Raw genomic sequence first — 26,470 nt, forward strand, 5'->3', positions numbered from 1 at the left:
CAGGTGAATTGATGAGCTGTTCGGGGCTCTTCCCTGTTTTGAATTCGTTCGGGATCCAGAAAGACATTTGAGTATTTCCAATGCAAGCGTATCTTTGAAGATTTATCACCAGTGAATTTTGCTTGTCATTGTTATGTACCTGTCTTTTGATTAAATCCAGTTCTTCACAGCTAGGCTTTGTAAGCAGAACTGTGTTTTCACCTTCCTGATCATACTATTTTTCTAAAAATTAAGTGGTATTTGAGCTTGCATGAAGTGTGGGTAATGCCCTTCTCCCTGTGAGGGAGACTGGCCTTTTTATTCTTTCATTTTCTCTTCTTTAGCTAGTTTAATAATCCAGGAGAGAACATCCCACTTACTCTGTGACTATTTACCTTTGAAGAGTGATATGGTACAACAGAGTTAGGGAAAACAAGTCAAGCAACACAGAAGGGTGCTAGCTGTGTGCTGCCTTCGGGATTTGGGGTGGGATGGGGAAAGGCAAAGAGCTTTGCTCCCAGTGAGGCACTGGCAAGCAATGGGAGCACTGTAGGAAGCCAGGCTTCCTTGGTTCTGTTGCTTGCTGAAGGGCTTGTTATCAAAAAATAAATAGGTTACTGTTTGACTTTGGAAGTGAGGTATTCCCAAAAGTAGAAATGTAATGCAGGAGTACACAGAAAAGTGTGTGCCAGCACCACTGCATCTTTCCAGAATGGCACGCTCGGTTAAATTACCAGTGATTTGCTTATGAATTACCATGGGCAGCTGATGTTTGATGGAGCTAGGAGGCTAAGGCGACTTCCTGAAATAAAACCCACCCTGCTGATTACCCGAGCAGCTGTGCACTTTGACAGTACCAGTGAAGGGGAGGGGAAGGGCCTGAACGATGTGTAAATGCAATGCCACCGGAATGGTTAGCCACAGGTCAGTGACAGATAAGTGCTGAAAGCATTTGCAAGGAAGATGGTGTTGACTTAAGGCCGGGGGCAGGTGCAGTCACTTTTGGGGGCTGATCCCAGCTGAGCATGAAGCTGGTGATACAGCTGGGTCCTCCTCTGCTACGAGACCTGTGCTGGAAGGGACCCACAAGGATCATCGAGGAGTCCTGTAGGTGCTTTGGTGTCTCACTGGCATCTGGGTTTCCATTACTCTTCCTGGGAGGCACGGCCTGTGGTGGGATGGGTACAGCTTTCCATCTCTTCTGTCCATTTGCTCGGAGGGGGCTTCCAGGTTGCTCTTGGCACTGCAGCTGGCTTCGTGGTAGGACTTTGTGTTGATCAGGCCTGGTGCAGTTTTTACAAGCTAAATGCAATTCTTAGGCATGCACGAGGTGGGAATTGCTGCTCCTGTGTTGACTCTGTCACATTCCTTGTCAGAAGATAAAGAGATGGAGTAGGATATAACTCAAGGATGGGGAAACTTCATGGGGCTCACACCTGGTTGGAACAAAGACTTTGGACCTAGAGGTGGAGCAGCTGAGGCTCAGGCACGCGCTCCTCCTTGCTGCACCTCTTAGGGAGTAGCAGTGCTCAACCAAAGGGCAGGGTAGTGTCGTCTTAAACAACAGACAAGTTTTTTGGAGCCTACCCTCTAGTTAAAGCTGGAAAAAAACTTGGAAAGCACGGTTAGGTGGTGTGCAATGATGCTGCTGCTTGTGTGTTTCAGCTGGACTTTGACAATTAGCCCTGCACACTGCAGCATTCAACACGCCAGGCTGCCTTTAGCTCTTCTCCTCATAATTAAAGCGAAATCCCGAGCCCAGGAGTCCTCACTTGGGTTTAGACACAGCCATGGCACAACGCTGAAACGTGGTGGTGTGTTCGTGTAGCAGGAGGTTTGTGCTGCAGCCCCACACCAGCCCCCAAGCACTCCTCGTGTGATTGCACCCACAGATTTTCCCCTGCGCCCAGGTGGAGGGGCAGAGGGGCCGGGAGGGCTCCGGGTGCTGTGGCTGCAAAGGCAGCTCGTGGCCTCCGAGGCCTCGTGGAGGACACGTGCTTCCCGGGGCTGCTAAGAGCTCGGCTGGCTTCAGATGAGTGGGACGGAGATGAAGAGCGGCGTACAGCCCCTTTAAGAAGGAATTGGCAAAGGAAGAGCTCAGTATTTAAATTTAGTGCAGACGAAGAGGGAAAAAATTCCCTGCAGCATCTGGTTTATATTACTGCTCTCTGCTTTGGTGGAGGGCGTGTTTACAGTGAAGCTCTTGGGTGCGTAGCGAGGGGGGTGCTCGAGTTGGTTGTCTTGGGGGGACCCTGAGCCTTTGGTACCCCCATGCCCTCCCTCTGGGCTCCCTAACTAAAGCCCTAACTCCCGGCTGTTGATCAGAGAGGTACTGGGTGGGCGCGAGATGTCCGAGCCCAGTGCTGTGTCTCGCAGGGCTCTCCAGCAGCGCTCACTGTCCTGGCCGCTTCCCATCTTGCTCAGTCTACAACTGGAGACAAGCAGTCCCTTGGTTAGGAGTTTATGCGGCCGTGCGAGCGGTGGCTACCTACAGAGGCTATAAAACTGCTGATGCATCCGTGTTCTGGCTGCTGCAGTGGTTTGAGGAGGGCCGGTTACTTCTGACTTGGGCTGAAGGCAAGGTTCGTGCTCAGCGTGGGAGGTGGAAGGAGCAGGAGGACGACTGGGTTTTAGCTGTGGTGGAATTTCTCGTCTGTGTGTGTGTGTATTTTCTTTATTGAAGTGTGGTTTGTGGTCTCGGAGGAGTTTCAGCAGAGCCAAGCTCTGAAAGGAAGCCTTGGATGTAGCAGTGTTAGCTGGGCGAGCTGCTTGGAGAAGGGAGGAGAGGGCTGCGCAGGGCTGTGGTAACCCGTGCGGATGCTGCCTTCCACCAGGAGCTTGCACATCGTGCAGCACATCTCCTGAGGGCTGCCTGCCCCTCCGCTCCTGTCTAATGGAGAAATACACTTGTCAGACTCAGCGCTCAGCTCCTCTGCTCCGCTTGGCAGGGAGGGGAAAAATTCTCCCAAATTCTTACTGAAATGCTGCCGTCAGTAATCGTACAAATGTATCGTGGAAGTTCATCATGTTGAAGGACAAAATAAATACGTATTTTTAGACCTAGAGCTGTGAAGAAATGATTTCTAGCCCACAGGGCTAGTGGTAGTTTCAGTGTCTGCTGTTTGAAACTTTTGGGAATAGATGCCATATGCTTCCAGGCAGAAGGAAGAGGAATGGAAAATTTCGGATTTATGTTCATGTGTAATACAGATTTGTCCTATGGTCATTCTCTGCAGCTGCTGCTGGACCAAAGCCTGTTGCCACCACCGCCAGACTGAGATTAAAGCTCATAATACAAATAAACTCTTCCCCCAGCTATTTTTGCAATTTCCCTCATCCAAGAAAAAACAAAACTGGTCCCCACTTCCCATTTTTCCCTCGTCCTATCCCAGGATGAGTTCCCCTTTCGCAGTTTTCATCATGCCTTCTCTTTAAACGGCAGCAAAAGCCAGTAATAATTAATCTTTGCACAACTGTCTTCTAATCAATGCCCCTCGAGTACCGGTGAAGCTTTATAACTGAGAGCATCTTGCTCCAGATGAGTCACAAGTCAAACCCTGCCCCTGCCTCTCTGCCACCCTCTCCCAAAGTGCCCTGTTTGTTTCCTCCTTGGGGCAGCCTGATGGAAAGCAGGAGCAAACAAAATGACCGGTGTTTCTGAATAACGTGGTTGGTGGCACAGCTGGCAGCACTGCAAGTGTGCCCTGTTCTCGTGATGATGGTTTGGGAAACTCTGGTAGCTGGGGGTGTTTGCTGCCCGTCTGATTTGAGGCACTGGCCACTTACATCCCCGTGTGGCTCCTGCAAAGGGCCAGTCCCTCTGTAAGTGTTAGAAACGTTTTGTGACCGTGTGTTTCCATGTGGAGTTACATCTCCCAGGATTTGCACTTGTCAGATGTGGGAATGCGCCATCCTGCTGGGTGCTTTGTCGTGGAAGAAGCCTTTAAACAAGAATTCCTGCGGGAGAAAATGGGAGCACGAGGCACCTGAAGCCCAGCTCCCAAAAGGCATCGCCACACTACTGCTGAGGCAAAATCCTACAGCTTGTGGCCAAGTTGTCCTCTTGTAAGCACCGTTGCTGAAAGCGGGCCGCCTTCCGTACAGCAGGAAGAAGGTGTCTGATTCACCCTAGCCGGTATCTCAGATTGTCAGAGCTATGCTGAAACTCACTCGTGTTTTTAAAAGGGCAAAATTGCAGCTGTCGAACCGGAGCAGAGCACCCGCTGGTTAGTCAGAGCGTAGCTGGGAGTACGCTTGGAGCTGGGATGGAGCTACAGAAAGGAAGGGAAAATCCTAACACTTCCAGTCCTGAAGTGCTACAGAAATGCCTAGCAAAGTTCATTTTCACTTGTGGTTCTGAGAGGGATTTTACTGGGTGTTGCTTGGGTTTCTCCTCTTCCCGTCTTCTCTTTCCCAAGGTATTTGCATTAACACACAGCATCTTGGGAGGCTTGCCATGGCAAATAGGAGTCGTCCCACTCCTCTTTCTCCCTGCCTGAAGACAATCAAAAAAATTGCTATCTAGTTCTTTCAATTGAAAATAGACATCTTTACCTCTGGGGCTCTTTCATTTGTCTCACCAAAAATACCTGATTTTTCGCAGACAGTCTCTCTCCATTTCCCATCCTTTACCCTCCTGAAAGCTTCTCCTTAGAGAGAGAAAACGTTGTGTTTTTCTTTTTTTTTTCTTTTTTTTTTTCTTTTTGTTTTTCTTTTTTTCTCTTTTTCTCATCCCTCAACTGGGATTGCAGAGCTTTGGAAACCATGCTAGCATTTTCATACCCAGTGTGATGCCTCCTCCTCCGGCCCGCTGAAGAATGCACCTTTTATACCGATGGCCTTTCCTATAAATGGAAAGGCTCTGGGTATGAGCAGAGCACGGGGAAGAAAAATTAGCGCTGGCATTCAGCATCCAGTTTACATCATCCGTCCTCTCTTGTGGTGAGCTCTTTGACCTCATCTCCTAGAAATGAGCAAATGCAGGAATGTGAACGTGTCTGTGGCCAGGGCGTAAATCACGCCCCGTCCCCTGCAACTGTGGCTGCTGCAGCTCCGGCTCCTGCCTTCCCACTGCTCTCACGCCTTCCCGACTGCCCAGCTTGAGAAGTTAATTTCCCCAGCTGAGTGAATACAGTAGCACAGCGTTGCTAATTGAGGTGAGGTTTGGGCTTGTTGCATCTTCCCAGAGGGCAAGCGAGGAGCCCAGTGTGATTTTTACGGAAGAAACCCAGGGCTGAGGACGCCCCGAGTCCTCGCGGGCTAATGGGAACTTCAGTTCATCCAGGGCTGCAGCACTGGGACTGCCCTCCCTGCCCTCGCCCCCTGTGCTGGTGCTCGAGAGCCTTGTTTGAAGCCTCCAGCTCTTTGGGGTGGAAAAGTAAAAGCAGCAAATGTTTCCTGATGGGCTGAACATCAGCGTTTTGCTTCCAGTTCTTTCTGCAGAGTGCTTTCCCCCACGTTCCCATAGGTCTTCCTGTCATCAGACCGGCGAAAATCATGTTGCAGGGTTTAAAAAGAGAGCTCAAATTCTTCCCATTAGTATCGGGCACAGCGTTGTGCGGATCTGCTTTTAAACAACGCGGCAGCAGCTCCTCACGGCTCCTTTGGACTAGGTCGGAGTCACCAGACTCTGTCGTTCTGCCATCACCCCCTGCGGAGCAGGGCCTGATCCCAAACCCCATGAAGTCCATGGAAACATTCTTCTTGGTAGCCCTTGGATCGAGGCCAGGAGGTTTATGGACGGCTTTTCCCAGGCTTCACCTAGGACAGCCACTCACACAGGCTTGATGTCCACCCGGAGTGCTGCAGATTCCTAGTGCGTGCCTTTAAGCCTCGCTTCCTTCTTTCCTTTTTCGTAAAAGTTTTGAAAAAAATAAACTAAAACCCTAGCACAAGGTTTTTGAAGAATAATATCGTCTGGTTTTCCACTAGGTCAGAGCTTACTGTGCTACCAAGAACTGAAAATGCGTTTGCTAATGGCTCAGGTTTAATAAAACATCAAAGAAAAAAAATCCCTGAATGTTTCTCCTTCCCTTTTAATCCTTCCTATCAGTTCAACATCTGACTTCTTTTAAAGAGAGTTTCTTGCTTTGATAAAGTTCATAAACAGCTTCAAGACCAACAGATTTGATTTAAAAAAAAGAAAAAAAAAACAAGACATTTTGGTTGTCATTTCAAGAAGATGTTTAAAGAGTGCATCCCCTGAAAGCAGGGCCACGTTCTGCTCACATCACCGGTCCGGCATCCTTGTGGCCATGGGGAAGGCAAAGCAGCATGAGGCTTGGGCAAAGAAAGCAAAGTGGGGGAAGCAGAGGATAAATGCCGTGCCGTCCTCAGCCAGGTGTTACACAGGGTGAGCCGGCGCTGCCTCCATCGCTCGGTGCAGTCGCTACGGTCTCGGGATGTCTGAAACGTCGAACCGCAGCAGCCTGGAACAAAGCTCCTGCTGTAATTAACCCCTATCATCGCTTTTCATCTTCCGCTGCCTTTTTTCTTGTTTTGCTCTAAGATCTCCATCCTGCTCTGAACACACATGCTGGGAAGACCTGGCCTGACCTCCCCTGCTTCCTTCCCCCACTGCAGCTCCGAGCCTGGCCCCGTACCTGCTGCGTGCTGATCTCTGCCAGGGGCTGTGCCCCATGCTCCTGCATCCCACAGCCCTTGCCCAGCTTTGTTTTCACACTGCTCCTGTTCCTGGTACCCTGGCTCAGATGCCCTACGCCTCTCCACCAGTTTCACAGCGCTGTCTGGATATGCCCACTGGTGTGCACATGCTGCGTGAAGATAGAAGATCCCATCTCTAGCAGTGCGTGTGGTGGAAAGGTGGTGTTAGGAACTTGCGCTGGCACGCAGGAGCCCTAGGGCCCCTGGAGATGGTAACTAATGAGGCCACTCCTTGCCCTGTGATGCACACCGAGGAATAGGAATAGCTTGCTACTCGGCGCTAGCGTAGGGTTTAAATCCTGTTTTATCCTCGCTCTTAGATGACACATTCATGCCTCAACAGAGACTGTGTCTTAAGAGCTCAGAAAAGACCATCTTCATAATCTCACCACCCACGGTAGCTCTAGCACTTTTGGCATCCAATTAAAAATAAGTCACGACGCAATTCAACTTTAAATCTGACCATTAACCTTAATAAATACTTCTCCCCACAACCGTAGGGGACACAGGCACTCGTGTGTTTGGATTTGTCTTGTTCTTAGCTGTTTCATGTGCTGGGCATTTAAACCACGAGTACAAACACCCTAAAACCTACAGCTGTGCAAATGCGTGCGCCCACCTGAGAGTTACAGCCTGCCAGGAGAGATGCCTGTGGTCAGCTGCTGGTAAATCAGTGAGGCTCTGACCAACCTCACAGTGCTCTCTGTGTGCTGCCAGAGGCCCAGGGGCTGAATGAACCACAGTTAGGGCTCACTCCTCACGCATGAGGAAGCTCAGAGCTCGGTGCCACCCTGATTATCTGTGCTGGCTTCACACAAGTAACGGCAGCAAAAAGTGACAACCGTGTTTGTGAATGGAAGAGCACATCCAGCCAGGGATGCGCTGAGGAGCAGCTCCACCTTCCCACGGTCTCTGTATGTGTTAAAATTGCCCCTTGTGCTGTTCCTCTGGGGTGGGAGGTGGGGGTCCCAGCTGAGGATCCCCAATGCTGAGTTCTGCATTTTTTTTGTTTTTTAAAAGGTATTTAAAGCTCGCAGGAGTTAGAGGTGGAACTTTTTTTTTCAGTATCTTTATGTAAATATTCAAAGTCTGGTTCATACCCTGATCAGTTAAAAGCTTCCATCCAGTACTGCATGTGACATTCCCTTCTCCAACCTGACATTTCGTTTCCCTCCAGAATGGCTGATGGATCTCCAATGACAGTCCCACGTGGGCATTTGGTTCGGTTATCTTCTGTCTGAGGAGCTGCAGCACCCTTTTTCCCTGACTCCAGTGGAGCAATCCAGTCAGACTCATACTCATCCAAACATCCGCAGCAGAAAATTTTCATAACCCATTGCTTACAAACGTGCCCTTCAGATCACATCTCTCCAGCAGCTCTTCCTCCTTCATCTCAGTAAGCAGGAGGTGCCTGTCTTTGCTTTCAAGGCCCTGAGTTGTCTCTCCCATTCTTATGTCCTTGCCGTGAGATGTCAGCTCTCACGTCTATCAGCCCGATACCAACTGTTGTAGCCTGCTCGTTGTGTTTTCAACCAAATGTTTTCTTGCTCTTGGTTGTGCTGCCTCTCACCTAGGAGGAACCTGTTAGAGACAGCCACAGTTTTGTCATCTCCTTTCCAATTTGGCTGCCAGCACCGGCTGCATGGCCCAAACTTGAGCAAATTGCAGCATGGCAGGAGGTGATCTTGGTGAATAGCTTGACAAGAGGCAGGCTGTGGGTGCACTGAGACCACACATCACAGCCGTCTTGACCCAGGAGCTGTTTTCTGAATTTTGGATAAACCCATAATCAGGTGAATGATCCTAACAGTCGCAGACGTTGTGCACTCTGGAGCTGGGGGTGATGTGTTTCACAGCCATGGGCGAGCAGGAGAGCTGAGTGCTGACAGCACGTTTTGTCAGGGACAGAGGTGAGAGCCACGGGGACGGCAGCCTGCTCACAGAGATGGTGGTGCTGAAAGGTGTGGAAGGGGAAGACCTAGCTGGGCACTAATGAATCCATAAGTCTATTTTCTTGCCATACTTCAGACAAGTGTTTGGGTCCCCAGTGATGGGAGCGAAGCCCAGACACGTCGTACATCCATGGAGTGTTCTGAAACTCTGTTGGACACAGGTATCGTTTCTGATTCCTCACTCCTTGTCAGGGAGCTCAGGCTTCATGTCAAACGCTGCGTTGAAGACCCTTTCTTGCGTGTGTAGATTCCTGTAGCTATGACACTCGCCAGCTCCCCTTAGAAAACCAGATTATTTCAGGTTTCTTCTCTCCAGAGCTGCAGTCACCAACATTTGGTGGGCTGAGGAGCTGTTTGGGCTATTTTGCAGCATCTGTACAGAGCAGCGGGCAAATACACGGAGTTGTTGCAATTATTCAACCTGTTTACTTAGCTCTCTATTTAGAAAGCCTGAGTAGATGAAGCGGTAACTTCCTCTTCCTGCCTTCCCCCTCACCAGAAAGTAAACAGACAGAGAAGAGCCCCAGAAAAGGCGACACCCGTGAACCCTCAGCGTGCTGGGTGGCAGGGAGGGCTCGGGGCCACCCTAAGGGTCTTTGAACCTGGGCCACAGGAGGGCTTTGCAGAGCTGCAGCTCAGAAATCGCCTTCCAGCAGTCTGCACGTGGGCTGCCCAGAGAGGGACACCCCTCGCATGCTGGCAGCACGCTTCCCTGCACCGCCGTCGTGCAGGTATGGAGTGAGCCATGTCAGCCCTTTTTGTTTCTTTTTCTTTTTTTTTTTTTTTTTGGTTGGCAGCTTCATTTGCAGCCAGATCAGCTCCCTGCACTGCTGGCTTTATGGGACTGAGATAAACTTGGTAGAACCCCCTGTGCCATGAGAGCAGAAGCACAGCACAGTTGCCTTTATGTCTGCTGTGTGACGGTGCCAGGCATTTACTGTCTTCTCCCCCAGCCTGCCCCAGCACAGAGTGATTCCCTGAACTGAAATCAACACTGGACCAGAGTAAACCACCTGAGAGACTGAGGTTTTAAAGTGCAGACTTGCCATCATCTTGATGGCGTAAAACTGCTTGTGGAGGCTTTCATGCCTCCCTGAAGCGAGCAGTCTTGTTTTCGGTGGTTTGTTGCCACTTTTCAGTCCATAAATAGCTGCATCCCAGTGCTCAGCAAAATGATTTCTTCCAGTGTATGCCCAGATGCTATAAAGTATTTGGGAAGCTCAGCATATAAAGTGCAGAGGCCAGCTCTGTTTAATTTTTGTTATGAGAGAGCTTGAAGCAAGTTGACATTTATGAGCTGATTTCATAGGAGAGAGAAGAGCATAATGAAGAGACTTGCTAGCCTGAGCTTCATAATAAACTGTAAAAGATCATACTTCTGGCCAGTCAATCTCACCGTGCAGTTTTTGTTGTGTTTTTTTTTGCATGTCTGAAGACTTCTTGTAACTTCCTATCCGTTCATGCTCCCTGGTAACTGTGGGATGAGGGCTGCTTGTACTTTACGGATCTGAAATGCCAGCCGAGTCATTGATTTAATGGCCAGGAGCTTTTAAAGGCCAGCAGATTCTTCCTGAAATGGTGCAGGTCTGTAGCAGAAGGAGAGTTAAAGGCTCCAGAGGCACAAATGTAGAGAAGAACAAATATTTACCCTGTGCTGGAAGGGAAGTGCACTGGATTGAGATTTCTGCCCTCATCACTTTAGCTTGTTGTTAGCTAATAAAAGGCTTGCTCTGACTCCAGAACATTTAATACCATGCCAGAGGAAAGCCAGCATGGAAGGGACTCGCTTTTTTTATTCTCCCCTCCTCCAGGAGAGGAGAATTTAAAATTGTGCAAAGCACTGAGCAAAAATGGAAAACTCTTACACTGAATTTACTTGAGCTTCTTGCAATTGGTACGCTGATTCGTTGCCAGTGTCCAGAAGGACGGACTGGCTGTCAGGAAGGGTTTGTTTTCCCTGTGCACCAATTCCTAGCTCTTCTGGACAAGGAGAGGCTTTGGTAGTGAGCGTTATATCCCCAGTGGGATCCAGCCTGGCTCATGCAGATGCAGTCAGGACCGGGGCTCTTACTCCTTTAGTGCTGTTCATTGGAGCCGGGTGTGCAGAAGCAGCGACCGAGCTCTGTCCTCCCAAGTTCAGCAGCTGTTCCCTGGAGTTGGAAGATGCAAGTAAACTTACAATTTTCCTTTTCACCCCGGCTAATTCCTTAGGCAGCCACCAAATGGCTCGTTATCTGGGTGCTGGTAACATGCTGTATAATACAGGGACACCTCCCCCTTTCAGCACATAGTACTTCAGGAGCAGTGGGCTATATTTTGGCTTTCAGCTGCACTTGGAGCTCAGCAGCTGCAATTAGACCAGAATAGGACATTATCCCTGATGCCAGTGGTACTGAACTCCTTTTGTGGAGGTGGCAAAATAGCGCTGAGAGCTTCTGTAATGATTCTTTCTGAATATCCATTGAATTCCTTCAGCCTTTTTCTGAGAGAATGGGCTAACCCCACGGGAAAGCAAAGCTCTTTGTTGTGCGGCATTGGTCTCCCTGACCATCATACCTGTAATTCTTCACAGGTCAACTGCTGATAGCAAACCTCTTCAGCACAAACCAAGCTCTTTCAGCTGCCCTTGTGTCCCAGAGAATGGGCTGAAACAAGTAAATGCTGAAATGGTTTATCAAGTGCCATTCTTCCTTTGGGAGTTGTTAGGCGGCGTTAAATACAGAGCAACAGGCAGTGAAGGCAGGGCTGTATTTTCAGGTTGGAAGATGAAATTGAAGGGTATGGTGAACAGTGGCCGATCAATTTCAAACAAAAGATTCAGATTTAAACAAAAAGCACTTTGGGGAGCTCCCTGGAGTTGGTGAGGTTTGTGTAGAGGATCTCCAATCTGCAGCAGAGGACAGTCATCTGCCAGTGGCTTTAGTGTACTTAAAGCTCTGCTAGGGTGCCTGATGAATAAGCTACGGAGTATAGAATACAGAGATGAAGGTTGTAGGGCTGGACTTCCTCACTCACAGTTGAAAATTAAAAATATAGACGTGTAAAACTGTCACTTGCAGCCCATGGGCAAGGAAACTGCTCGGGTGGGCCTGGAGACCCCGTTTTGGCAAATCTGATGGCAGGAGTAGTTCCTGAAGGCCCCTTTCAACACCCAAATTTCTTCACTAGGGTTGTTTTATGTGGTCTGCCTTGTCCAGCCATGGCCTTCCGTGTGCCAAGGCATTGACAGGATCTGGGATAGCTGTGTAACTTCCCTGCGTAACCGAACACCTCCGTGTCAGCTCGCAGCACAGCCGCAGGCAGGAAGCAGAGCTGCTGCCAAGCCCCTCTTCTGGGCCCGTGCTGAGTTTGGGCTGTGGTGACAAGCAGCCACCAGGAGACCACCAGCAGTTCTTCCTAATGCTTTTTGGGTGTGTGGTGGGGGAAAGGAGCACCAGGGAAACTCTGAGAGCAATGGCACCGGCAGGGGGGAAGCCGTGTGGGGCTCTGGGGTTAATGGTGGAAGTGCGCTGGTGCTGAGGGCAGGGAATTTGGGCTGGGGGCCTGGGAGCTAGGGCCTGCCATCCAAATGCTTCATAGTAATGAGCAAATGGTGGCCTCGTCTGTCTGCTCAAGGAGAAAGAGAGAGGTTTGTGGTGGCTGTGGGTTAGGATCCTCCTTGCTCGATAGTGTGTGTTTAGCTCCCAGCCTACCAGGGTGGAAAGGAGCCCATTTTGGAGCAGCTGGAACTGCTTTAGGACTAATTCCGCGGCTTAAAGAAACCTCGTGTGCAGCAGTTTTCTGACTGCTCTTAAAAAACTATTAGTCGTTATTGGGTGAGTGCCTCCATCCTTGTTCCAGATAATTTCATTCAAATGAAATTCCTCGCAGCCTGGAATTGGCTGTAGGAGTCGTTGCAAGAGCGAGCATGGATCTGCCTGAGCCACCGGTACCCTTAGCTCCCGGCCTGCTCAGGACCTCACTTTGCAGGGCATGCGTGCAGATCGTGTAATACCATGGTCCTAGGCTGGGATTCGTGTGCTAGCAACTCCGTCCCCTCCTTCAGAGGAGCCAGGGCTTTGTGGACACATGGCAGAGGCCGAATGGTGTTGAAATACGTGATTAAAATCCATCCCCCAGTGTACATACGAGGAAGGGAGGAGGGTATCTTGGAGGCCTTTGAGCGTGGTGGTGGTGTGCCGGCGAAGCAGTGCTCCAGCAAATTCTTTCTGTGGTCGCTTTAGCCAGACTTCTTTCTGCTGTCAGAGAGGAGGCGAGCAGCGCTGCTCAGGCTCAATTACAGCTTCTCCAGGGCTGTTATACAAATACGGCAGTCTCTTGGCTGTGTCAGGAAGTTTACACTCACCCATGGAAAGCAGGGCTGCATGGAAGAGTGATTTAGCAAGGAGAGAAGTAAAGAGCATCTGGAAAGGTCAGATAAAGCCGGAATGTCACTGTCACAGCCGCAAAGAGATAAAACTGCCCATATATTATTTTTTTAATGTCATTTGCGTGGTTGTGGTAGCTCCGACATTTACATTGCTAAAATTGCTCAGAGGCTGAAGTGCTTTATGACTGTTTTCTTGCAGCAAAGAGCTCTCTAGATCTGCTCTCAGCAGCAGCACAGTGCAAGCAGAAGCTTTCTCTGAACTTAAAAATGTTGGCTTGCTTCCCCGAGTTGTAGGAACGTTGTGTGAACCACTCTGCTACCACAAAGAGAGAGAGTTGGGAAAAGGCAGTGCGAAGAAGAAAGGTTACTGACTTTCAGGAACAGAAACAAAGGTTTGTGGGGTGCAAAGAGTACCAGAGAGTGTGTAACATGCCCAGGCAAGGACTAAAACAGCAAACCCTGGAGAAGCAGGGACTTCTTGAGTTGTGTCAGAAAAAGGGCACCAGTGCCTGTTAAAACAGGTGTGCAACTAGGCTTGTAGAGACCCCGGCAATAAATTTCTCTTATATGCTGAGGCAGCGGCAGAATAGTTGATCATATTTTGTTGCTTTTGGTGACTTTTGTTATTCTTTTTATCATCCGGCAGGTTATATTGTGGTAGAATTTGAAGGTCCTACTCTTTGTACAGCACCTGGCACACAAATAGCAAGGGGGTATGAGGGGATGTCAGTCTCAGGGACCTTGCTGATGAGGCTGGGGTGTTTTAAAAAAATAGATGAATAAGGAAGGTACAAGTCATAACTGTAGAATAGAGCAGGAGGAAGAGAGCAGGGATGACAAATGCACATGTGCATGCACACATGCTCCTTCCTTGGGCATCCCTTCAATGTGAGCACTGAGCAAGAAGCAGGCCTTTGGGGAGATCTGTTGTGTCCAAAAATGAAATTAAGGGTACAATCTATGGAAAGATCTGAGGGCCAAGAAACACAGCTCTGTTTACACCTCTTGTGAAGTTCCCATAGAAAATTTACGGTGTGAGATTCATAGGAAGAAAATCCAGTCAACAGTGTGTTTCTGTGCCGTTATTTGGTAAGAGTAAGTAGTTTTCCACTTCTGTGAAATTTTCTTAAGCCTCAAGATTACCAGAGTATTTGTTTTCTCTTTGGGACAGGGAACTAGAGGTAAGTGAGAGGATAATCTCCAGCCTTCTGCACTTGCAGACGGCGAGGAAGAATGTCTGCTGCTGTGGAGAAGAGGGTTGAGTTCGTGGCTCTGTGCTTGTACCCGACACGGGGTTTTTCAGCCCTCCCCCCCAAGCTGCGGTCTGCCTCGCCTCTCCCCAGGAAACACAGGTACTTTTTGGGCCGAGGCTGCACCCAAAATAGGGCTGGCTGCTCGCGACAGCCCTTTCCGCTCTCTGGAGGCTGTCAGGCAGCGGCAGGCAGCCCCGCAGGGCTCGGCGGCTGCCCCCGCTGCTTGCTGCTGTGACTCAGGGCACGGGGAGGAGCGGGTTCGTTGCACAGAAGGTGGATGGGGCGAGAGAGCGGTTTCAGTAGGTTTCCCAGAAAAACAAAAAGGATCCTGTGCAGTTGCATGAAGCCAAGTCAGTAAAAATGACTCCAAAGAAGACTGCCAGGATTGCAAGACCCAGGAGGCAGCAAAAATTTCATCTCTCCCTTCTTCTGCTCCCCCTGACTTTTCTAACACATTTCTTCAGCCTTCTCTCAGCTGTCTGTCAAATCTCCTTCCAATTGACTACTTTGAAGTAAGAAGATATTTTATTTCCAAGCCGTGTGTGCAGCAGATGCAACGTAAAGTTGTTTTCTGCTTGCTGTGTTTTGACAGATGTTGCTCAGGGTTGGTCTGTGAAGAATACTCTCTGTGAATCCCATGGCTATAAATGCCCACTCTCATTAAAAGCATTATAATCCTGCTTGTAAAATGGCCTGATGCATCCACGTAGGGCTGCTGGTTGTTGCTGTTTCCACATGTTGTGCTGTTTATGGTGTCTTGGAGTTCATGTAGGACCTGAAGGGTACCTCCAGAAAGTGTCTGCACATCTGGGAGCTGTTGTGGGGAGCCATCTGTTAACTCTTCCTGGCCCATGGCCTTGAGGAGCTGAGGCTTCAGCTGTCCCACTGACGCCTAAAGGCAACAGTTCACAGGGGCATCTTGCTTCAGCACGTCCATGTCTGTGATGTGTGGAGAAGGCCCCAGCAGAGGAGTTGGAGGGCTGGCTCTGGGCTGTACCCTTCCACCGATGCTTAGGTGACTCTTGCACCAATAAATGTCATCTCAGTTATGTAGTTATCATTCCAGGCCTTGCAATAATGCAAAGTTTAGAAGATCTGGGGTTTGTTTGTAATTTCATCTGTGCTTCTTGGCGATGTAGACCCTGTAACCCCCTTAGTTCCTCAAAAAATGGGCAAAGAGGCCCAGCTGAGCTGTGCTGGGCTTCTCCATGATTTAGAGCACAGCCTTCTGATCTGCTTTAGTTTGATGAATAACAAAACTGACCTGTCTTCAGAGAAGTCGTACAAGAAATGAAAGTGCAGCCTGGTGACCTGTGAGTTAAATCTTGGGCTTCCTCCTCACTTCAACACTGCTCTGTAACGTGACCTCGGGCCAGTCACTAGCTGTGGTGTTCTTTCTGCTTTCCACAAATGAGAGGGAGGTTGATGGGCATCTACAACTTTCCTGACATAACTTGCTCTCGTACTTTGATGTGTGATGAGGACATAGCATTTGAAACTGTCTCTGCTCTCATCTGCCCCTCTGGAGGAGCAAAGGAGCCTGGCTGCAAGAGGGAGCCGAATAAAGGAACCTCTTTCCACATAGCACGGGCAGTGGAATGAAGAAAGTAGTGCCAAAAGGATGTACTTCAGGATACAGGGCATGTTTTCAAATACAGCTACTATTATCCTAAAAACAAAACAACAACCCAAAAAAGAAAAAAAAAAAACAAAAACACTTACTTCCCAGGGGAATAACAATAAAAAGCAATAAAAGGTGCTTAATGGCTTAATCTTTTTTTAAAACTTCCAAGTCTGGAAGGAAACCAGGCCATCTTGAAAATAGAGATCTCAGACTTTCACAATACGTGGACCCGTCCAGAGAGCTATTGCCATGGAAGTATTTACAGCTGCGCTGTTATCCTGCTCCATCCCACAGCCCCGGCAGAGAGCGCGGCTCGAGCACAACACTGCAAAGCTCGGCAGCTGCTAAGCAAAGCTTTTTCCTAGGCAAGGTTCTGCTACACTATTTGCAGTCGTGCAAGCAGGTTAATAGAAGAAACCCAGCCTCCAGAAAAAATAAGAAAAGTCTCCATGCTGTTTGGGGCAATCCTCCTCTTGAAATCCAGTGTGTGGTGTGAGCAGTGGTGAAGCATTTCTAAATTCTTGGCGTGCCTTGCTTCAGTATCAGCAGAGTCCTTCCCGCTGCAGTTCCTCAGCACCTGGCGATGGCATGAGTGCTGTGGTCCCCCCCACCCTCCTGCCTGCCCAGGTGAGCCCAATGTTCTCCTGCAGAGGCTTGTTGGATGCTGCTGGACTGTCTCCAGGGACTGCCTGAGCAGGAGCTGTGCCTCACCACAGCAAGCAAACAGCTCTGTGCTGGGGCAGTGAGTTGAGCTGGCTCTGGGAGCACGGCTGGGAAGAAAGACCTCCTTTCTGTGGTAGCGCCGAGCTTTGGGAGCTGCCCAGTCTTTGAGTAACCTCACCCTTCTATTTAAAGAGTGATTGAGGGGTTATCAATCTGTACAAAGGAAAGGGTTTGCTTGGTGCCCTGTTCAAACACTGTGAAACTCATTCCTTAGCACTTGGACAAACTTGTCCGCCCATAAAGAGCTGGCTGCTGCCTTTTACTCTTCAAACAGCGCTTTTGTTTCAAATGGCTTCTGCATCTCCAGGTTGGGCTCTGTGGTTCATCTGGCCGAGAGCATGTCACAACCTCCGGGTTTTGTGTGTCACTGTCCAGTGACAGCACTTACTTTTCTCTTTCAGACCCGTTCACGTGGTGCTCTTTTGAGATAATCTCTATTATCCTGTCTCGTGGAAGCTCAGACCCTGGCTTGGATCCCCTGACAGGCGAGATGGTCTCCTCCCCGTCAGTGCCCCACGTGCCCATTGTTCAGAGCACGGGCCGGCGGAGCCCAACCACAGAAAATGTGTGCTGTCATCAGTTGTGGCGAAATTCATTTCTCTCGTATGAGAGATCCTCTTATCCTGGCCACTTGAGGTCAGAAGGCATTTCCAAAAAGAGTTTTGTTTACCCTTAATGCCACTGGCTGTGTTGTAGTTTGGATTTCAGTCCCTCCTCCACTTCATACTCCTATTATTACCCCACTGGCCCTGCAGAATATCACTAATTACCGAGTGGCTGTGATTTTTGTCATTGAGGTGGCTTCAGTGATCCCTCTGCCAGAGGCCCTCAAGCGCTGCAAGTTTGGGACTCTGCTAGGCAGTGGTGTGGGTAATGCTCACTCATCCTTTGGAGGACTGGCACTTCTGTTGAGATGGGTGATGGTGGTGTAGTTCAGAAAGCATTTGCTTCTTCACGTGAGCAGCTGCTGCAGCTGCAGGGCGAGTATAAACCAGGCAGGCAGGAGAGGGAGAACAGGGGCAGCCGGACCCACGCTTCTTGGATATGGTTTGCATGGCCAAGTTGTCTGCCCCTCGGTGCTGCCCATAGGCTGCAGCCTTTGCTGGTGGTGGAGTAGTCCGGAGGCAACTTGCAGTTTAAAAAAATAAATAAATATTTTTTTTCTCAAGCACCTATCTAGGGACAGGGAGATATGGAATACTGTTTTCCTTTCTCCTTCATATTATGTTTAATATGTGTCCCCCAACACCATTGGAGTCCCCAGTAACTTAGCATGCCTTAAAATTAGTTTCAAGGTACTCTAAACAGAAACTTTAGGGCCTCTCCAGAAGATCTGGCACCCTGGAACCACAAAGTGACCAGCTCTATCAGACTCCCTCTGTCACGGGAGCACCCTGCAACTCCCTCAGATATTTAGATACTAACACTTGTGCTCTGCAAGATGGGAAAGTGATAATCTAAGTGGTGTTTCAGTCTGTATCGCAGTGCCCTAGCAGCACTGCTTTGGTTCTGAACTGTTGTTTGGCTTCTGGGAAGATTACTGACTGCTCTTTTATTTTTTTTTTCTTTTCTGTGTTTTAGACATTTACAGCATGGTGTAATTCTCACCTCCGCAAGGCTGGGACACAGATTGAGAACATAGAGGAAGATTTCAGGGATGGTCTTAAACTCATGTTACTTCTGGAAGTCATTTCAGGTGAGAGAGGTTCTGTGTGGTGCTCTTAAGCGTCCTTAGCATCTCTGTTCTGAAATCTGTCCTCCCCCTTTCTTGCAGATTAGGGACAGCAAGGGCTGTAATGCTGCCGATCTTGCTGGAATATAAGAACAGCTGTTTTCTGATTCAGAACAAATTTCTCCCTAACGAATATCTTGTCTCCAGCAGTGACCATGAATGTGCTTTTGGAATGTGCTCCAAGCCTCATGGCTTGTGCAGGCTGCCCATTGCATTCCTGCTCCTGCCTCTCGGCTTTCCTCCACCCGTCAGGAATGCGCAGCCTCCTGTGAAGGCTCAGGCAACGTCTCTTACTGCTTGGCAGGGCTGATGAAGCAGCTCTGGAAAGAGTGTGGGAATGCTGCACTGGCAAATCATCCCAAAGCCACATGACAGTGGGAATAGGATAGAAGTTTTTGGAAGAGGGGAGTCAGACCAGTAAATCTTCTGTGTCATTCAGTTTCAGCTGTGACTGAAGTTTTTCCATTCTACTTTCAATCTGAACTCAGTGCTCAGGCCTTCGGGAAAAAAAAAATCCCAATGCAAAACAAAATCCCAGAAAACAATCTGAAATAAAAACAGTGACCAAGTTAGGTCAGATATGTTTTAACTCCCTATCACAAATGTCCCACTATTTGGCAGGTATCTCCCTCAGCAGGGATTATTTCATATAAGCAATGATCCCTATTGATGAAATAAATACCTTAAGTATTGTGGGAGGCATGACAGGGGATAAGACTGCGTGTGTGAAATTGGGGTTGTGTGCTCACAGACTTTCTTCTGATGGCTTTAGAGCCAGTAACAGCAACCCTGGGATTTGCACTCCTGACCTTCTTGGTATGTTTTCCAATAAAATTGCCATGATAGAGGCACTCAGACTACCTTCTCTGCCCCTCCTTTCGTAACCCTCTCCAGCTCCTGCAAAGATGCTGTCAGTATGTGTTCTTGAGAATTTATGGATATAGAGTAAAACCTCATTTTTTTGCCCACACTGGTGGTTTATAGGAATCAAAGTTCAAAATGTTATCAGAGCCCTGCAGCACGTGTTGCTCCTGCAGTGCCTGTGAGAAGCTGGCTGGCAGAGCCCGATTTTTCTTTTCTGTGTTTATCTTTTTGCTGAGCTGTTCCCTTCCAGCGGAGGGGCTTCCAGATGGGCCCTGATGGCTTGGTTTCTGATTGCTGGGCTGGAAGACAGGGGAGGGGAGCATGAACAGGGAAGGGTGGTGAGTGTGGCAGGCTGGTTGCTCAAGCAGCAGCTCTCACCTCACACCGCTTGATTTCCTCTCACCTCTCACCTTTCCTCGCCTGTTGTCCTGCTGGGAGCCCACCAGCAGGCATGGGCATCCCCATCCTGCCATGAGGGCCAAAGCTGCCCACAGTTGCTGGCCCCACCAGTAGCCCTCGGGCTTGTAGCTTGGGAAGCAGCAGCCCAGTGGTTCCCAGCGCCGCCACATGAGGGGAACAAGTCTCCTGCTCGTGCCTTCCCTGCTGGAGAGGGCTCGCCTCTGTTCCTGCCACGGCTCCTGCTGGTCGCCTGCCAACAGGGAGAGTCTCCGGATGGCTCGTAGCTCTCCGGTTCGGCTTCTGGCCTTTCCTCTCAGCTCTTGGCTCTCTCCAGACTTTCCTCTTCCCGCATTTCGGGGGACTGCGGAGCTGCTGACAGGAATTTGGCGTGGGCAGGGCTGCTCTGCGGTGGGCTGAGCTTTTCCTCTAACCCAGCTACACCATGGGTAGTTTGATGGCCGGGGGAGCCTTCAGCCATGGAAGCACAGGGTCGGGCCGGCCAAGAGCTGTGCAGAGCCAAGTGCCACCTCCACCTGGCCCTCCGGCCTGAGACGTGCGAGGGAGGTAGCGCTGTCATCACAAGTCCTCTCCCGCTGGCCTTCATGGTGGGTCCCATAGAAGTTGCCCTTTGAGAGACACTTTCATTTTTCACTGCATGTATTTCCTTCCCCTGACAAAGCTGTTTTAAAAATAACACCATGAGACTGAAAAAGTCCAAGCCCACGTTTAGTACTTTTCAAATGAAGTTATACAGCTCTTTTTTTTTTTCCTACCAAACAGAAGGGATGACTAATTGAAATTTTTCCTAAACAAATTTGCTGTAAACAACTTCTATGCCAACACTTCCTTGCATTGTTTGGCTTTTGAAGTGCAGCCTTGGGCTAATACAGGAGAATTGGAGAATGGAAGCGAGTCGACCATTTTATTTTCATTGTCTCAGCTGGGAGAAGTACTGAGAAATAAAGCAGCAATGCAAATAGCTGAAAGTAGAACATATTTCTAGCAGGCTTCCGTTTTAACAGTCTACATTATTAATATTGCATGGCATGGAACCATGTGAAGCTTTGCTCTGGAAATCTAAATTTGTAATAAAGTTCGGGACTGAAGGAAATAGCCAATGGGCTTGGGGACTCTTTAAGTTGACTAAAAAATGATTCTAAAACAAATATCCTACTGTGGTATTTGAGAAAGGGAAGCTGCAGTTTTGCAAACACCTTTGGCTGCTCTTGGATCATGCTGCTGGCAGAGGGAGCGATCCTGCCCTCCTCAGCCCTGGGGAGAGCAGTTCAGATGCTCTCCCTCCTGTTGGCAGCACGCATTATGCAGCCACAAGGTGAATTGGATCGGCGTGTTCCTGCTCCAGCTGAAACCTGAGCTTCTTTCTTTATTTTTCTTTTTGCAAGGGTAGTTTACAGTCACATCAGTGAAGAAAATGGTTATTTTTCAGCTGGCTCAACCTGTTTGTTGATGTTTGGCAGCATAAATCTGCTTAAGTCTATTCTGAAATGACACTTGTAAAAATGTCTTTGTGAAACTGTCACAAAAGGTGCTTCCACTTGTATTTTCAATGACTAGCATTATTCAGGTGGAAAAAGAAAGCAAAACACCATGATATGTACTTGAGGGTCCATTAAAGTGAGAGAGATATTTTTAATCCTAGGAAGGCGGTAGTACCATAAATACATCTTTTCTACTTTAATTGTGTCATTTTGAAAGTGAATCTGGTTTTATCGTTAAGCCTGACACCAGCCTACAGTAATAATTGAAACACTTTTAAAGGATTTTCATTTCCAGACCTTTTTTCCTTTGGAGGGCATGGCTATGGTGATAATCTATTTTTCTCCCTTGTAACATTTCCTCACTCTTTTCTTAGGAAAACAAGCCATCCAGTTTTAATATGAAATAGAGTTCTTTAAAAAAGGACTTTTCTTTCTCACCCTTAAGTCTCAAGTAAAGGTTTTGGGACGGCTTGCATTGACTCAAATACTCAGGCTTGAGATAAAGCAGGAGCTCTTGGAACTGAACAGATCTGAGTAATTACTTGCCTGGACTTGCCCATTTGATCTTTTTTTAATTATTTCATAACTTCTTTTTCCAAATGCAAAACCTTCTTGCATTTTGTATGTGTATTTATATATATATAGTATATGGTATTCTGGAGCCTGTGATCTGAAACCCAGGCTGCTCTGTTTGTTTTTTGGTGAAGTCGGTCACATAAGGTGATTCCTGATGTCGTGTCTGGTTATGTTTCTATCACTGATTCCTTTGAAAAGCCCACTTGCCTGCCCAAGCTTTAATTTGCTTACCCCGAGTGGTAGGTTAGTGCTAGGAAGAGCAGGCCATGGAAGTAGTACCTGCAGCCAGTCAAGAAGGACACCACTTCATGCAGCTCTTTCAAACAAATAAGGCCCACAAAGTGCTTTTCCAAGTTCCCCAGCTTAGTTGTAGTCAGGATCCAGTGTGACTGGACTCACTCCCACCAGAGATTTACCTGCCTTAGCTCAGAGCTGGGCTGCTTCCCTTTCTCTGCCTCATAATATACATTTAAAATGCATGCCATTGTGTACAAGGCCATCACATAGAGTTAGAAATACATTGAACATTTAATGGAGAGGAATTGAGGTGATGGTTCTTACAGTTATAAAGCTGCTCACTGAAGAAATTATTTTATTTCCTGATAGTTGCAGTTGTGACCATTTGGTGCAAAGGCTAGAGAGGTACAAGGTCTGCAGCTTGGAAGGGGAAAAGGAAAGCAAGATACAAGCCCATCCTAATATTTGACAGTAAGGAGTTCCAAGAAAGAGATATTTGCTTTGTAAATTGCACATTGTAGATGCTGGAGATGAGTTCCTCACCTGTCTTCACAGGGAGGGGCAGTTAATGTCATTTCCAGGCACCATTAATTGTGGTTAATGGTACAGAGAGGTTAATTCCACTGCTGAGCTCAGTATGATTTTGAACAATTTCTATAAGGATCTTTGTACCTCTGGTACAAACCTGCTGTGGAAAGGACTCAGTGCCGACAGATTATCAGTTATGAAATTACCTGGGATGCAACAAAACTACTTCTTTATCTATTTCTTTCTGAGAGTACTTAACAGCGAATGTAGCTGTTCTGCATTCACCATCAAGAAAAGAGTTGGGGAAGCCTACCCTCTGCCTGGCTGAGCAGTGGGAGCCACCAGCATGGGAAAACACCCACCGGTGAGGAAAAGCTGCAGAGTTCTAACAATTCTTTTTCTCTTTTCTAATTAGGTGAACGTTTGGCCAAGCCTGAGAGAGGCAAAATGCGAGTACACAAAATTTCCAACGTGAACAAGGCCTTGGATTTCATTGCCAGCAAAGGAGTCAAACTAGTATCTATTGGAGCAGAAGGTAAAGCAACCAGATGATTGTCTGATTTGTCTGGGTCCAGGCTGTGCTTACCATTGCCTTTCTCTCACATCTGCATCTCAGTTCCCTTTGTGCCTCCCTAGCCCTACCATGTTTATTTCTCAATTGAAACAGAGCAGCTGTTGGTATTTAGCTTGTTGCAGAGCTTGTGGGAAAGAACCCTTATTGTTGTAGGGCATGCCATGGGTCAAAGCCAAGGGCAGTCACCAGCACAGGTCAAGGATCCCAGAGACTTCAGTCCTCAGGGCTTCCAGGCTTCTTGCACACCCTGGAACCATGGGTACTCTGGCTGGTAAGCCCATGTAGTGTTGTGCAAACAATTATGGGCAGCAACGGGTGATGAACATGTAAATTGCACAGCAGAGAGTTGTGCAGGATTTTTGTCTTCCTAGCGAAGGTGGCAGGTGTTCTGCAGATACATAGCTCAAAACCTGGAAGGGCTTGCAGGTTAGTAAGATAGTTTGCTCTGACTTTTATAGACCTTAGTAACTTGTCATCTTGTCTGGACTGTGTTTTTGTGACATTCATTTTCCTCCGCTCTGGACCTGTGCCTATGGACTCCTATTGTCCCTGTTGCTGTGGAGACACTCCGCTTCTGTGGTATTTCTACGTTTGCCTTTACAGTGACCACGGAAAATAAGGGAGGTTTGTTATCACCATCTTACAGATGGCATACGTGGTTTCTCCACGGAAACTCGTGACAGCCAGGATATGAGCCCGTGATACAGTTCTGGATGAGTATTCATCCTCTGGGAGGGGAGTGGAGCTGCCGGGCTGTGCTCTGCTTGTTCTTAGCCCAGGAGGTCAGAGCAGTATTGACGTGCTGTTCCTAGGTTTGGCTTCTTGGGCATGCTCTTGCGAGCATCTCCAAAACATGTGCCCATCCTGTGGTCCCCTAGTTCTGTGTCAGATCAGGCAGAACACCTCAACCACTGCAGGTATTTGATTTTGCCTTACCCCAAATACCCCAGTTTAAAGATGTAGCGTTAGGAAGACTCTGGAACAGTTTGCAGCTTGCATTCAACAGTTTGCAGCTTGCATGAAGTTTAACAAGGCCAAGTGCCGGGTCCTGCACCTGGGGCGCAATAACCCCAAGCAGAGCTACAGGCTGGGAGAGGAATGGTTGGAAAGCTGCCAGGCAGAGAAGGACCTGGGAGTGATGGTGGACAGTCGGCTGAATATGAGCCAGCAGTGTGCTCAGGTGGCCAAGAAGGCCAACGGCATCCTGGCTTGTATTAGGAACAGCGTGACCAGCAGGGCTAGGGAGGTGATCGTCCCCCTGTACTCAGCTCTGGTGAGGCCGCACCTCGAGTACTGTGTTCAGTTTTGGGCCCCTCGCTACAAGAAGGACATCGAGGTGCTTGAGCGGGTGCAGAGAAGGGCGACGAAGCTGGTGAGGGGCCTGGAGAACAAGTCCTACGAGGAGCGGCTGAGGGAGCTGGGCTTGTTCAGCCTGGAGAAGAGGAGGCTCAGGGGCGACCTTATCGCTCTCTATAGGTACCTCAAGGGAGGCTGTAGCGAGGTGGGGGTTGGCCTGTTCTCCCACGTGCCTGGTGACAGGACGAGGGGGAATGGGTTTAAGTTGAGCCAGGGGAGTTTTAGGCTAGATGTTAGGAAGAACTTCTTCACTGAAAGGGTTGTGAGGCACTGGAACAGGCTGCCCAGGGAAGTGGTGGAGTCACCATCCCTGGAAGTCTTCAAAAGACGTTTAGATGTAGAGCTTAGTGATATGGTTTAGTGGAGGGCTGTTAGCGTTAGGTTGGAGGTTGGACTCGATGACCTTGAGGTCTCTTCCAACCTAGAAAATTCTGTGATTCTGTGATTCTGTGATTCAGGGGCATTGCAGAAACAATTCTTTACAGTGTTTGCTATTTAAGAGCTAAATGTAAGAGATGAATGGCTTGATATAACTTGCATGCAAAACTTGCCCTCGTTTTACTCAGCTTTTCCCATTGAAGCAACCTTAGGGTGTTGTTGTCCCTGAGTACTGTTTGTTTAGCGCAAGAGCAGATTTCAAGTTATTTTGTGCCCTTATTAAAATGACTAATATATCCAGCATCTGATTCAGTAGTCCATATCTGTACAGGACTTTTTTATAACTAGAGGCTGGACCTGAAGCCAGAAGTCTCCTGCCTTAGGAGAAGACAGCTCCTGCTGTCATCTGGATCTTGGACAGACATATGGATTCTTCTGGGAGTCTAAAGCATGCGTCAAACCCAACTTCACTGCTCTGATCCCTTTTTCTTTTTCTTTTTATTTTTATTTTTTTTTCTGGTTCTGGTATCCTTGGCACTAGTTGGCCTTTTCCTCTCCTTCCACTGGATTTCTCTTTTTGATCTCTGCTCCTGCATCAGCTATGACTGTACCCTCACAGCACTTACAGATCATTTGCAAGTAAAAGGCTCTGTGACCAATGATCTCCAGGGCCCCTTTATTCAGTATTGACTCATAGCAGTTATCCTGCTCAGGAGTAGGCTGCGAGGTGCAGTTTTGTGGCAAGCCATGATTTAGTTCAGTCTAAATTGTGATTCTGACCTCCCCTGCCAAACCTTCCTGCTTCTCCTTTGTCCTGGTGCCCATGCAACTACATGGTGAACCTATGTGGGTTTTTTTTACACCACCCAAAAGACCTGGCTTTTAACAGATCATCTCAGTGACTTTGCTTCTGACAGCCAAGCGGGATCTTTCTCAGGATGCTCAGGTGGCATTTGATGTAGATAAAAACTAGCTGGCTGCTGAAGGTACAGGTGGTACATGGCTGTGAAAGGGGATAAGAAGAGAAGAGCCTGCTTTGAGACTGGCAGTGAGACAGGCTCTCGGGCCTGTGATTTGATGCAAGCTTGGGCCATGCAAGTGTGATCATGAATGCTCCCCCCCAGCCCAACACCTGCCTGTGCCCCCAGGCTGAGCCCAGGCCACTCTGGTGTGAGATGTGGGCCTGCAGCAGGGCTTCTGCCCAGGCTGTCTAAGCTGGGGACACGGTAAATTGCACATCAGCTGCAAAAATGGACCTTTGCTTTGAACAGAATAGCAGTAGCTCTGTCCATTGAAGGGGTTATATGCCTTCCTGGGCAAGAATTTTAAGGTCATACACTGAGACTTTCAGACATCACGCCACAGCAAAGTAGGAAATCAAAGCCAATGAGGCAGTCATAACACTGCGCCAAGAAAATGAGCTGTAAATGCCTCAGGCAGGCGGGACTGATCTGGAAAGTTTTCCAGGTGGGTTTTCTACCATAAGGGAAAAATACAGTTCAGTAGCAATTTGGGTGTACTCGCTAGGGCAGCACCTCCTCACCTCAAGGGGGCTTGCTCCAGCTCTGGGTATCCACCAGGCAGCAGTCTTGTGTGACAGGTCTGCAGCCCATGTTTACATTAGTAGGTCTGCAGTTCCCTTTATAAATTAGACAAAAGGCATTGGGCATTTATGTCCTGTTGTGGTTGATCTTCTTTTGGAGTGTGGTTGAAAAATAAGTTCCAGAAAGAATCTAAGAATCTCAGTGGGAGACTCTCAGGTCA

The 26,470-nt window shown here is 48.5% G+C and overlaps 1 protein-coding gene across 5 annotated transcripts in view; it reads left to right on the plus strand.

The window, feature by feature from the left end:
- The window catches only part of ACTN1 (actinin alpha 1), an 85,605-nt gene that overhangs the window by 19,944 nt on the left and 39,191 nt on the right, over positions 1 to 26,470 (plus strand). For all 5 annotated transcript variants that reach the window (XM_032188384.1, XM_032188379.1, XM_032188381.1 and 2 more), the window contains exons 2-3: positions 18,145 to 18,259; positions 22,814 to 22,933. In XM_032188384.1, the coding sequence (XP_032044275.1) occupies positions 18,145 to 18,259; positions 22,814 to 22,933 (235 nt within the window). The remainder of the gene's footprint in view (positions 1 to 18,144; positions 18,260 to 22,813; positions 22,934 to 26,470) is intronic.

Source organism: Aythya fuligula, chromosome 5 (genome assembly GCF_009819795.1).
Source record: "Aythya fuligula isolate bAytFul2 chromosome 5, bAytFul2.pri, whole genome shotgun sequence".
Taxonomy (NCBI): Eukaryota; Metazoa; Chordata; class Aves; order Anseriformes; family Anatidae; genus Aythya; species Aythya fuligula.